This window comes from Salvelinus namaycush, chromosome 29 (genome assembly GCF_016432855.1).
Source record: "Salvelinus namaycush isolate Seneca chromosome 29, SaNama_1.0, whole genome shotgun sequence".
NCBI lineage: Eukaryota > Metazoa > Chordata > Actinopteri > Salmoniformes > Salmonidae > Salvelinus > Salvelinus namaycush.
Window position 1 is genome coordinate 25647711 of NC_052335.1, and position 14698 is coordinate 25662408.

The 14698-nt window shown below is 42.3% G+C and overlaps 1 protein-coding gene across 3 annotated transcripts in view; it reads left to right on the plus strand.

Moving 5' to 3' along the window:
- Positions 1 to 13107, plus strand: part of LOC120024280 (ubiquitin-conjugating enzyme E2 J1-like) — a 33530-nt gene extending 20423 nt beyond the window's left edge. For 2 of the 3 annotated variants that reach the window (XM_038968475.1, XM_038968478.1), the window contains 4 exons: positions 4542 to 4647; positions 6880 to 7006; positions 7473 to 7589; positions 11969 to 13107. In XM_038968475.1, the coding sequence (XP_038824403.1) occupies positions 4542 to 4647; positions 6880 to 7006; positions 7473 to 7589; positions 11969 to 12253 (635 nt within the window). In that variant the 3' untranslated portion in view covers positions 12254 to 13107. The remainder of the gene's footprint in view (positions 1 to 4541; positions 4648 to 6879; positions 7007 to 7472; positions 7590 to 11968) is intronic. The other variant, XM_038968477.1, reaches the window with a different exon arrangement.
- The last annotated feature ends 1591 nt before the right edge of the window (positions 13108 to 14698 follow it).

Consider the following 14698-nt stretch of genomic DNA (forward strand, 5'->3'; position numbering starts at 1 on the left):
GGCCAAGGCTTTCGACTCTGTCAATCACCACATTCTTATCGGCAGACTCAACAGCCTTGGTTTCTCAAATGACTGCCTCGCCTGGTTCACCAACTACTTCTCAGACAGAGTTCAGTGTGTCAAATCGGAGGAGGGCCTGTTGTCCGGACCTCTGGCAGTCTCTATGGGGGTGCCACAGTGTTCAATTCTCAGGCCGACTCTCTTCTCTGTATACATCAATGATGTCACTCTTCCGCTGGTGATTCTCTGATCCACCTCTACGCAGACGATACCATTCTGTATACTTCTGGCCCTTCTTTGGACACTGTGTTAACTAACCTGCAGACGAGCTTCAACACCATACAACTCTCCTTCCGTGGCCTCCAACTGCTCTTAGGGTTAACCCTAACCCTAACCGAAAGCTACCAGCACCTGCCCGCCCGTCCAGCATCACTACTCTGAACGGTTCTGACTTAGAATATGTGGTCATCTACAAATCTCACATTAAGCATCTCCAATCCAAAATTAAATCTAGAATCGGCTTCCTATTTCGCAACAAAGCCTCCTTCACTCATGCAGTCAAACATACCCTCGTAAAACTGACCATCCTACTGATCCTTGACTTCGGCGGTGTTATTTACAAAATAACCTCCAACACTTTACTCAGCAAATTGGACGCAGTCTATCACAGTGCCGTCTTTTTTGTCACCAAAGCCCCATATACCACCTACCACTGCGACCTGTATGCTCTCGTTGGCTGGCCCTGGCTTCATATTTGTCGCCAAACCCACTGGCTCCAGGTCATCTATAAGTCTTTGCTAGGTAAAGCCCCACCTTATCTCAGCTCACTGGTCACCATAGCAGCACCCACCCATAGCACACGCTCCAGCAGGTATATTTCACTGGTCACCCCCAAAGCCAATTCCTCATTTGGCTGCCTTTCCTTCCAGTTCTCTGCTGCCAATGACTGGAACGAATTGCAAAAATCACTGAAGCTGGAGACTCATATCTCCCTCGCTAACTTTAAGCACCAGCTGTCAGAGCAGCTCACAGATCACTGTGCCTGTACATAGCCCATCTGTAAATTAAATAGCCCATCCAACTACCTCATCCCCATACTGTTTTTTTGTTTTGTTTTTCTCCTTTCCACCCCAGTATCTCTACTTGCACATTCATCTTCTGCACATCTATCACTCCAGTGTTTAATTGCTAAATTGTAATTATTTCGCCACTATGGCCCATTTATTGCCTTACCTCCCTTATCTTACCTCATTTGCACACACTTTATATAGACTTTTTTTCTATTGTGTTATTGACTGTACGTTTGTTTATGTGCACTGCTTTGCTTTATCTTGGCCAGGTCGCAGTTGTAAATGAGAACTTGTTCTTAACTGGCCTACCTGGTTAAATAAAGGTGAAATAGATATATTTTTTAAAGCCAATGAGTCCATGACCCAGAGATTGAACATCCCCCACTGGGTTTTTGGTGTCTCAGCTCTCCACTACAGGTTCACTCCGGGGGGGCAGCTGCATTGGTTCCTAGCTTATGTTTGTTCTGCAGTACCATGTGCAGTACCATGAGCCCACAGTTGTAATAATTTGTGGAGAGATAATTCAGACTGATATCACCTTGAGAGCATTCTTCAACCAAATCATTATCTGTTGAAACAGGCTTTCACTGTGTTGCAGGCCTCCTTAACTTGTTATGGCTGCATCCCTTGTTCTCAATTTCCGCCTGAAGACATACCCTAATCTAACTGCCTGTAGCTCACCCCCAGAGGCAAGGATATGCATATTCTTGGTATCATTTGAATGGAAACATTCTGAAGTTTGTGGAAATGTTAATTGAATGTAGGAGGATATAACACAGTAGATCTGGTGGAAGAAAAGAGAAAGAAAGAGCATACGTTTTCTGTTTTTTATTGTTGTAGCATCATCTTTCACATGTACTAGAATAGCCACACAGTCAGATAGGATGCTGGAGATAATTTTGATGGGTAACACAAGAGGGCAACTGTAGGTGTGCAAGGTTTCAGACTGATAACTTCAGGAATGGGTGAGCTACATGACATTTAGCATGAAGTCACCCAGGTGTCCCACACAAGTTGCCCAAATGTACCCAAGTGGCCGAATTGGTGAAACTACCTATAACTATATACAACAGTGCAAATAACTATATACAACATATCAAAAAGCAATTCTAACACACACAAAAATATATAAAAATGTTTTAAAAAATATTAGAAAAAATATATAAAACAAACAGGGGTAGACCCTTTGGAAGTCCTCTACACAATATTTTGCTGCCTGTGCCATGTCCCATAGCAGTCGCTTTCTGATGTAAAGCAGAGGCAAACTGAACAAGTGGTGCAGGTGATGGGGGACTTCATGCGACACAGAACACAACGACTCCTCCATGCTTTGCCCTTTTGGCCCTGAGGCATTGTCATGCCTGCAGTAATGAACTGTGGCATATGAACACCACTGGAGGCAGGAGTAGAGCTGGCAGAGGTAGAGGGGGCAGAATGTGATGCAGTGTACTTTTTTCTATAGCCAGCAAGCTCCCGGATGAGCAGCTCCCTGAAGGCTAGCTGTGAGATGGGGGGCTGTCCACAGCTCTTCGCCATTTCCTTCTGCAGGATGAAGGAATTCACCACAGCAATGTCAATGAAATGGTAAAACAATGTCTTGGATGAACCCGCTTCAGTGGGGGATGGGCACCTTGGCACCGGGGGCTCCCAGTCGGAGTCGCTATCACTGTGAAAGAAAACATTAAAAAAATATTTGTATTGTATGAGCCTTTTATCATCACATAAAATAAACAGATATGTATTGTATAGAGCAGAGGGAACAGTCACTAAGGTGCTGCCATGTGTGTGTTTGCTGTTCTACTCCATTCCATTTGAATAAAAAATTGAAAATATATATATCTGACATGGAATATATATATATATATATATATTTATATTTCATAAAACGGCATTAGCACTTACCAGTCCAGAAGTACGTCCTGTCCTTGCAGAAACAGCTCCTCAATGTTTGAATCATAACTGTGTTCACTCAAAGATTCCTCAAACAAAAAATCTGTCTCACTTTCCCGATCAATCTCTTCTATAATCTGGTGAATATCTGTATACTTAGACTTGGACTTCGCTTTTCCTGATTTATTCGACATGATGTCTTCAATGAAATTGTTGAAAAAACACTTTCCAAAATACTGCTTCCAAAATACTACTTTCCAAAACACTGCTGTGCGTAGCAAGCGTGACTGCAACTAGTCTGATGGTCAATGGCGAGAATGAAGTTTGTTACGCGTGCGTTTACAAACAAGGGATGGTGGTCCAACCCATAACCATCACATACTGGCGTTTACCTCAGCTCATTGGCTATCTACCCAGCTAGATTTCAAGAAGATCAGTGGTCATTGGGCAGAAATACAGTCAATCAACGAAGCTTCGCTAATATTATTGGTGCGCAATGAAGTCATTGCTCGTTGTCTTCAAATCAGTTCACTTCGGTCAATACTCCCCGCAAAAAAAACAATCAAGTTTGGCTGTGTTGCAAACATCCAGAGGATTGCAATGAAACCAACTATGACTAGATAAACGATTGTTTAGTGTGTGTAATTACGTCGAATGCTCCATAAAAAGTTGATAAAGATGGAATTCACGACACAAACGGTTTACAAAATGTTTCGTTTTAGGCTATAAAAATGGATTTTATCAAAGAAAACGGCACTTCATTTGATCACTGGGACCCTCAGGAAGAGAAATAAGAGCAAGATATCAGAATGTAAGTCATAATTTTACCTTTAGATGTGAATGTGTCAAAACTGTCATGGCGGAAAATGTTTGTTAATGTTGATCGCTCTTCTCAAACAAAAGCATGGGATTTGTTCTCTGTAATAGCTATTTTAAATCAGAAAACGTAGTTTGATTACCAAGATTCTAATCTTTTGAAGGATGTAAGACACTTGCATTTTCAAGAATGTTTAATGTTACGACGTTGTATTTTTAGTTAGTCACTCTGAAATTTCCCCGGATATTGATCCCTGTACGGGGATCGCAGCCATAAGAGGTTTTAACCTCTCTCTTCTCTTTTCCCTGTAGTTGTTTTCTCACCTGCTGTCCATTCTTTGCCTCCAGTCAGCCTGCTACTTGATTTCATAGGTGTTTATAATGTACATTCTAGCCTTTTTACAAATGTCTTTATTCAAATCATCCATTGGTTTTGAGTTGTTAGAAAGCCCTGAAGCAACCATTGACATGACAGAAGCTCTCCCAACATTTTGTGAAAAGTGTCCCATCATGTCAGCTGGAGAATGCTATTTGAGGAGTTGCTGTGGCGAATGTCCTCAGAAATACTTTCTAAATCCAGGCTTACGCAGTAGAAAACAAAGCATTACTCCCGCAACGCATTACATAACATGGGTGGCGAACTTGACAGAATGTGCTGTGGTATTTCATGTGATTTAGCGACTCCCTTTATCCACTGCTGTTACGAGACGACAGACAGTTTTTGGGGGTTTTGTCTCTCATAATTTTTCTGTTTCTCCCTTTCAGTCAGAACGGCACTAATAGCTATAATCGGATTCATGCCAACCAAAGGGGAGGGTGCAATCGGATCCCTTGATTATAATCCAGAGGAGAGGAGAGGCCTGGCCAAAAAGTAAGATTACACAGATTAAACCCTCCACTGTTTCCACTTTACTCTCTTTCCAATGCAAAGATTAAGCCATGCAAGTCTAAGTACAAACGGCTGGTAGGTACAGTGAAACTGCGAATGGCTCATTAAATCAGTTGAGTGTCTGCACTGAGGGAGGGATGGATGAATGGTGGCGATAACAATGACTGGGAGGGGAGCAACACAACAACACAACAGTCTGGGGTGAAATGTCTGTTTGCTGTTTGTTTCAATGTGTAATCCTTAAACGCATCATTACATGTATGGTGGATACTTGTATCAAGCACTAGCTTTACATACAATTAGATGGACTAACTGGATATTCATCAAATTGAATTGTATTTATCACATGTGCCAAATACAACAGACCTTACAGTGAAATGCTTACTTACAAGCCCTTAACCAACAATGCAGTTAAGAAAAATAGTTAAGAAAATATTTACTAAATAACAAAAGTAAAAAAATTAAAATAAAAAAAATACAATAACAATAATGAGGCTATATACAGGGGGTACTGGTACCGAGTCAATGTGTGGGGATACAGGTTAGTCAAAGTAATTTGTACATGTAGGTAGGGGTAAAGTGAGAACATATAGTGATAGACAGGTGTTTATTTAACAAAGTTGAGAATAAAGTGATGCTTATGCAAGCATGTCATGTAATTAACACCTGGGCCACAGTGGATTTGCACTCTACAAATAGCTATGGTCATTGCCAGGGAAACAAAGGCATGTCTGGGCATGTTGTTGCTCATTCTTCTCCTCTTATTGTTATGGGTCTCTCCCTTTGAAGAAACATGCAAAAGCTCTGTTGGAGAAGGATAAAAAATGTGTGGGGGGTCCAAGAGCTGTGTCCCAAATGGCACCCTATTGCCTTTATAGTGTATTCCTTTTGACCAGGGCTCTGGTTCGAAAATATACAATAAAGGGAATAGGGTGCCATTTGTGACGCATCCCAGATGACTGTCTGTTCTATTAACACATACAGACAGGGGGTCTTTAGCGACTGGCTGTTTCATTAACACATGAAGATGAGATGTGACACGGGAACATATCCTTGTCTATAAATACATACAGTACACTGCCTGCCTGTTTATCTTCCTGATGAAAGAAAGGCCCATGTTTCACAAAGGGCTGTCGTGGCTGCGGTTGAGACAGAAACTTTGCTTTGATTCAAAAATTCCTTCTTGGTTGTCTCCGTACCCTATGGTAATTGTGAGAGCTGTCAGTCAACACCAGGGCCAGGGGCCCCTAGCAGGAAGCAGATAAACAGCAGCACAGAAGAAGAATTCTGAGTTTTCAGAGTTGGCTCTGTTTCCTGACAGAAAAGTAAACTGCTGGAGAAGTTTTGCTGGCTGGCAGGCTGCTGTAATGACGAGCGTTAATAATGCAGAAGTTAGAGGAACATTTTCAGATGGTTGTCTTTTCTGCCTATAAAAATAATGATATTGGTTGAGTGGGAAAGCACCTTGGAAGAATAGCAACTCTTGGGAGGTGATGCTTGACTTCATTGATGGAATTGTATTTTATATTTATATTGGTCTAGCTGTCAATATTCACAGTTGAATGTTGTCTTCACATAATGAGTTTCAATCCATCCGTCAAATTGCCATCTACCCACCCACACGAGTCATTTTTGACAAACCAAATCTCTAAGAAGTTTGTACGTTTCTCTACGTTTTTTGTGTGTTGTGATGGGAGCTCCTGTCTGACTCAAAGTAAACAGCCTTGTGATCAGAGAGCATCAGCCAACATATCTCAACAGGGTTTCTGTCATAGAGGATATAGGCCCAGATTGGCTCAGTAAGCCTAGGGTTGTGTCCCAAATTATACCCTATGCCCTATAAAGTGCACTACAGGTCAAAAGTAGTGCACTATATAGGAAATAGGGTGCCATTTGCGACAGACACCCAGACTCTGGAAACCCCTCAGGTCTCCTACCTGGATCAACTTTAATTCAGCTGTATAGGACTCGGAAACGGCTTTGACTTGTATCACTTAATGCCTCCAAAACGTACACTAATCCAGGCCCTCTTTTCCTTAGGGGGCTGCTGGGGGTGAATGATTTCCCCTCGTTTGTATACTGGTTTTATTGAGTCATCTAATCTACTCTTTACCCTTCTCATCAGATGAATCCATTGGGCTCCTGGAAAAGTCAATGGAAACCCTTTCTGCCCCTAACTTCCCTAACGCTCCCTCCCTGCCGACCCACTGACAGATCCCAGGACTTCTGCTGTGAGACGTGTGGCTGCTCCTTGCGCTCTGCCCTCCTAGGTCCCTCCCCCACTAACCCCAGTCCAGATGACCAAGAGGACCAAGAGCTCGCCCAGCAGATCAACTTCAAGGTGTGCTTGCCGCTGCCAGCCACAGTCCAATCCCATCCACGTATTGTTGTTTATTTACATTCTAGTCCAGTGACTTCAGAAGTGTTAACAGTTGTCAGAATTGGATGAATTGTGTTTCCATGTCTTTACCCATTCGTGCTTCAAGCAGTCACAGACAGAAAAGACAATGGGCTTTTCACCCGAGGAATATTGTCTCGGGCCTGTGGCCAGAGCTAGAGTATATACTGTATTCTCCGACATTGCTCATCCAAATATTTACATATTCTTAATTCCATTCCTTCACTTTAGATGTGTGTATTGTTGTGAAATTGTTAAATATTACTTGTTAGATATTACTGCACTGTTGGAGCTAGAAACACAAGCATTTCGCTACACTCGTAACATGTGTATGTGACCAATACAATTTGATTTGATTTGAATACATTGTGGGTGACAGCAGCCATTTCCTGTGTGTTGCTTCCTGCAGGCAGAAGCCAGGCAGGCCAGTGAGAGCACAGGGGCAGAGAGCGGGCCCCCCACAGACCCCCGGGGAGAGACGTCCACCTCGGGGGGACAGGAGGAGGAAGAGGCCCACGCTGAGCAGGTGAGACGAACACCACCAGGGTTATGCTTGCTAGATTGTGATGGACTGAGAGATCCAGCTGGAGTAGAAGGCCAGCATCCCGGAGTCGCCTCTTCACTGTTGACGTTGAGACTGGTGTTTTGCGGGTACTATTTAATGAAGCTGCCAGTTGAGGACTTGTGAGGCATCTGTTTCTCAAACTAGACACTCTAATATACTTGTCCTCTTGCTCAATTGTGCACCGGGGCCTCCCACTCCTCTTTCTATTCTGGTTGGAGACAGTTTGCGCTATTCTGTGAAGGGAGTAGTACACAGCGTTGTACAATATCTTCCGTTTCTTGGCAATTTCTCGCATGGAATAGCCTTAATTTCTCAGAACAAGAATAGACTGACGAGTTTCAGAAGAAACTTCTTTGTTTCTGTCCATTTTGAGCCTGTAATCGAACCCACAAATGCTGATGCTCCAGATACTCAACTAGTCTAAAGAAGGACAGTTTTATTGCTTCTTTAAATCAGGACAACAGTTTTCAGCTGTGCTAACATAATTGCAAAAGGGTTTTCTAATGATCAATTAGCCTTTTAAAATTATAAACTTGGATTAACTAACACAACGTGCCATTTGAACACAGGAGTGATGGTTGCTGATAATGGGCCTATGTAGATATTCCATAAAAAATCTGTCGTTTCCAGCTACAATAAATCGTAATGTCTACACTGTATTTCTGATAATTTTGATGTTATTTTACTGGACAAAAAATGTGCTTTTCTTTCAAAAACAAGGACATTTCTAAGTGACCCCAAACTTTAAGGTAGTGTACATGGGTAGAGAAAGAACTATATACTGAAGATATTTGCTATGTTGGGGGATTATTAATTTATTTGCCATAGATGAGGTTGGCATGGTTGCACACGATTATTGTGCCTTGTCGCAGAAGACGTCCCAAAGTCTATTTTCTCCGGCATCTGTATTATTCTCGAACCATTAAATAAAAAAAGTGAATTATGAGAGGCATAGAAAAAGGAGCGGCGGGGGGTCCCTAGGCTCCAGAACAGAGGATAAAAGGGAGAATATGGCAATGTTGTTATCCCGTAAATCATCCCTCATCTCTCATAGTGCTTTATGTAATGTTGTGGCTCCGCTGTGCTACATCAGCCACTGTCACTCACTCAGTGAACATCCCTTTTTAAATCACTGTGTTTAATGGCTTGGTGGGTAATATTGTATGATGACGGTGCAGGCGACACTCTGCTCTCTGGCCCTACAGCTTCTCCAGGGTTCTCCAACTCTGTGTCAATGAGGCATGATGCCACTGTCTAGCAGTCACCTATGACAACATTAAAGATAACTGTGATAGGTGTTTTCTTATAAACCGATTATAGCTGGATATCATCGTTATAATGTATTATTTTAGTAAAAGGCATAAGCTGACTCACGCCCTAAAATGTTGTGTAGAGCTGTACTCCCTGTTCATCCATGACTGAATGGCCAAGCACGACTCCAACACCATCATTAAGTTTGCCGGCAACAAAACAGTGGTAGGCCTGATCAATGACAACGATGAGACAGCCTATAGGGAGGAGGTCAGAGACCTGGCAGTGTGGTGCCAGGATTACAACCTCTCCCTCAATGTAATCAAGACAATGGAGATGATTGTGGACTACAGAAAAAGGAGGACCGAGCACACCCCCATTCTCATCGACAGGGCTGCAGTGGAGCAGGTTGAGAGCTTCAAGTTCCTTGGTGTCCACATCACCAACAAGCTATCATGGTCCAAACACACCAAGACAGTCATGAAGAGGGCACGACAACGCCCATTTCCCCTCAGGAGACTGAAAAGATTTGGCATGGGTCCTCAGATCCTTAAAAAGTTCAACAGCTGCACCATCAAGAGCATCTTGACTGATTGCATCACCGCCTGGTATGCGGTGAAACTGCACGACCTCCGACCGCAAGGTACTACAGAGGGTAGTGCGTACGGCCCAGTACATCACTGGGGCCAAGCTTCCTGCCATCCGCGACCTCTATACCAGGCGGTGTCAGAGGAAGGCCCAAAAAATTGCCAAGGACTCCAGCTACACTAGTCATATACTGTTCTCTCTGCTACTGCACGGCAAGCGATACCGGAGCGCCAAGTCTAGGTCAAAAAAGCTTCTACCCCCAAGCCATAAGACTCTTGAACAATTAATCAAATGGCTACCCGGACTATTTGCATTGTCCCCCCCATTTTTACACTGCTGCTACTCTCTGTGTATTGTCTATGCATAGTCATTTTACCTCTACCTAAATGTACATATTACCTCAATTACCTTGACTAACCGGTGCCCGCGCACATTGACTCTGTACCGTAATCCCCGTATGGATATCATAAGGTGAATGCACCAATTTGTAAGTCGCTCTGGATAAGAGCGTCTGCTAAATGACTTAAATGTAAATGTAAATGTAATATAGCCTCGTTATTGTTATTTTATTGTTGCTCCTTAATTATTTGTTATTTCTTTTTTTAAATATATATATATATATATTTTTTTTTTACTGCATTGTTGGATAAGAGCTTGTAAGCATTTCACTGTAAAGTCTACCTACACCTGTTGTATTCGGCGCATGAGATAATAAACATTTGATTTAGGTGCTGACTAACCGAGAGTAAACTGTAAAAAGAAAAAAGGTTGCTAATTATGCTCCAAGACATTGAATGTGTCTAGCAACCAACGTTTCAGCATGCAGTGCCTTCTTCTGTGTGCCGAAACGTTGGTTGCTAGACCCATTAAATGTTTGGGAGCATAATTAGTGTGCAACTTAATTTTTATAATAACAATTGAAAATATGACAGGAAAACATGACCATTTCCAATCATGGTAAAGATGAGTGTGAGTATTTCTCTTCATGCTAGAAAGGGTCTATGTAGATTGAGATTAAATCTGTCTGAACTTACCTGAGAGAGAGGGACAGTCAAAAAAATGTACTTGCCATCTGCTGCTGGACGCAGTAATAAACGACCGATATAACCTCTGGCCGGGAGAGGGACCGACCAACTTCACCCCTATAGAAATAGAATAGATCATTCTGGTTCTGTGATTATCCCACCCATTAACTGCATTGTCACTGCCTGTCTTGCTCTTCCTATATCAAACTGAACAGAGTGATGTAGACAGGATTACAGCTCCCTGCTCTGTCCCAATGTCTCTCTCTGCATGTCACCCCTCCCTGTCCTGCAGCCATGCCCTAATTATGAGTAAGATTCAGCTTTCTCTCTCGGTGTAAAACCTGAGCTGTACCCTATTGCTCACTGTTTAGTCATCATGCTTAAAGCTGCTTTAAAGAGTTCCCCCTTAAAACAACCGACTGTAGCATTTTTGTTAAATTCAACTGCGTTGGTTTGACTGCACTGCAAGGACAGTTAGTCCCAAGCAGATTCATAGTGTATACAGTGCCTTCGGAAAGTATTCAGACCTCTTGACTTTTTCCACATTTTGTTACGTTACAGCCTTATTCTAAAATGGATTAAATTGTGTTCCCTCCTCAGTCCACACATTTTACCACATAAAAAATCTAAACTTGTTTTTGCTTTGTCATTAACAAATGTATTAAAAATAAAAAACGGAAATATCACATTTACGTATGTATTATTACCCTTTACTCAGTACTTTGTTGAAGCACCTTTGGCAGTGATTACAGCCTCGAGTCTTCTTGGGTATGACGCTACAAGCTTGGCACACCTGTATTTGGGGAGTTTCTCCAATTCTTCCCTGCAGATCTTCTCAAGCTCTGTCAGGTTGGATGGGGAGCGTCACTGCACAGCAATTTTCAGGCCTCTCCAGAGATGCTCGATCAGGTTCAAGTCCAGGCTCTGGCTGGGCCACTCAAGGACATTCAGAGACTTGTCCCGAAACCACTCCCGAGTTGTCTTGGCTGCGTGCTTAGGGTCGTTGTCCTGTTGGAAGGTGAACCTTTGACCCAGTCTGAAGTCCAGAGCACTCTGGAGCAGTTTTTCCTCAAGAATCTCTCTGTACTTTGCTCTGTTCATCTTTGACTCGATCCTGACTAGTCTCCCAGTCCCTACCGCTGAAAAACATAGATTGATTAGGGGGGAAAACAATTTAAGCTATTTTTTAATAAGGCTGTAACGTAACAAAATGTGGAAAGTCAAGGGGTCCGAATATTTTCTGAATGCACTAAAGCCCTAAGCATGTTTGTGTCTGTGTATTCATAAAGTATGTGTGTGTAACTGTTGTATGCACGTGTGTGGGTTCTTGTATTGTGGGTTCTTGTATTGTGGGTGTGTGTCTGCATGCACGTGTGCACCATGTCGAACGAAATGTGTGTGTTTATTCGTACTGTGTGTGTGTGTGTGTGTGTTGGACCACAGTCTGATCCTGTGTATGCTATGCTGTGCTCCCAGCAGGCCGAGGCGGCTCCAGCTGCCAGTGAGGACGAGCCATGTCCCACAGCCTCAAGCAGCCGTTCTCTCAGCCCCCGCCAGCGCCGGGCCCAGCAGCACCAGAGAGAGCCCCCCAGCAGGCCCACCTTCCCTGCCTTCCCCCACACCGCCGCCCCCCACCCCCCTCAGGACGCCAGCCACACAGGCTCTGTGGTGCTCATCATGGTGCTCTCCCTGCTCCTGGCTGCCCTCATCTTCCGCAGGATCTACCTGACCAACGAGTACAAGTTTGACTACGAGCTGTGATGACACTGACCTGAACTTCCCCAGACCACCTGACCATGACACCCTAGCTGGCAACAAACTGACTTTATCTCTTTACATTGTCAGCCTAGAGCCCTGGAAAACATTCTGTTCATAGAGGGTTAGGCATAGCGTTGGTGACTGTTTCTCCCACTAAGTAAAGAGGGCTTGCGGTCCACCTCCAAGGTGTCTTTTATTACTTTGAATTGACTCTAAACTGTACCACATTTTAAAGAAAGGTCCAAACCTTTATAGAACACAGACACTGTGGGCTGTATTCACAAAATGTCTGAGTAGGAGTGCTGATCTAGGATCAGGTCCCCCATGTCCATATAATCTAATTCATTATGATCTAAAATAAATATAGATCCGCACTCCTGAGGTGCTTTATGAATACGGCCTGTATCTCTACTTTTTATTTTGTCAGGCAGCTGTTTATCATGGACGGCTGCTTGCTCTCATTTAAACAAGTTAATGCTGTATCATATGACTTGTAAACAATGAAGACTATTACATTGATTTGTTTGTCTCAAATAATTAATTGTGCACAGGGAATCAATATGCATAATAAATTGTATACAGATAAGATGCTAATTATTTCTGCTCAAATGTTACGCCATTGACATTTATTATTGGTTAGCCAATTCTCCGGTGGTTTCTACTTTAGCGGCAGCAGATACAGTGCAGCCTTCTATACACATACGTCTGTCAATCTTAGCCTGAGTGTGTTAAAAGAATTTCATTCCTATATGTTCATCAACCAATTCAATTAAAACACTCTGCCCATTCATAAGAATTTGTAAGATACTTATTTGCATAAAATGGACAGAAACCAGTCTCAAAATCAATCAATCAATAGCGTTTATTCTCGAGAGTACTGACCATAGTACAATTTACATCAGGTTATATAATAAAAATGACGTCATAGGTTTTAAAATGTCCTTCCTCCTCTCGGATACAACGGCAGTACAGTTTACAAGCCTTCTTACATTGTCTGCCACCTGTTAAACAATCTACAACCAGCCCAAGGTCTCTCCCCTCCCTGGGTAGAGACAGAATGTCCTGTTATGAACACAGCATTCCAGCCTGTCTGATGATAACTCCATTCGTTTCTAACAAGGAACAGACAGTCCTTGTTTTAATACTTGATTAAAATTACACACATTATATTCAGCATTATGATTATAATAAGATTCATACATCCATACAGTAACATAGTACTATTCAGTTTAGTTATAATTCTGTTTAGTCATTATTCATAAAAATCCCATAACAGAGTGTCAGTTTGTTTCTGCTCTCTTGCCAATTTCATGCTGTTCATACTGTAGGAACCTGGCGTTATCACTGATTGGGTCCAAAGATAGTGAGACAGGGATGAGGCAATAAACCATTGTCAACACAGGCGCTTCAGAAAGGGAGATTATACAAGAAAGAGGCTGTATGACTACCTTTTTGAAGGCCTCACAAGAAATGGATTGGGGACTAATGCAAAGCAATTTAAATATTGTGGTTACATTGTACTTCAAGGAAAATAAAATGTCCAGAGTAAGTCCTCTCTCTAAGTTGTGTTCTCATGATATTTGAGCCATGTATAACAGCTTTGTTCATGTGAATACTGAATCCATTGCAGACAACTTCATGTCTTAAGATGGCATTCACACATCTATCCATCATTTCAGACTGTATTTGAATGCTACATATGAACATTGTATCAGAAAATAAATTCCTTGAATAAAAAAATAAATGTTCATGTGTCACAGTTTACAGATTCTGAAATGTTATTTATTTATTTTCTAGGTCTTGGTGGATGACAAAGTAACACTTAGTTATCCATCACCACACACACACCATTAAGTAATCTGAAGATTTTAGAACACATTTGATATGTGCATACAGAAAGGTCAGGTTACACCATCCAGTATGTGTTCTCTCAAATCTGTATTCTTAGGATATGCACTTGCTGTTGATATGAGACTTGATTCCAAGGTCTTTTACATTATCAGTATATGCAAAGAGCTTTCCCAGTTGTTGCAGAGACGTTTATTAAGCACAGGATCCATATATATATATATATATATATATATATACACTTTTTGGTTTTTCGAAAGTGCCCAGAAAGCTGTGCGAATTCTGAGTATGTTACGTCACTTGATCGAGGATGCCCTGGAATGTGGTCATGTCATTATACTGTAGCTAAAACAGGGCTGCTGCTGAAGCTGCGCGCGCGGTGCCTTGGTTTGGAGTGCGTTGAAACCAACCGCTGTGGACCAATCAGGGAGCAATATGCGGGACAAGCCGCTTGGAGTCGTAAACATATCTGTCGTTGTTACTTAATCAACCGACACACTGCCTCACTACAATGCATGTTACCACACATGTTCTGCTTTAGATCAGAATACGCTACAATGCTCAAACCATTGCGGACGTCGATTAAAGGGATTTCTTCAC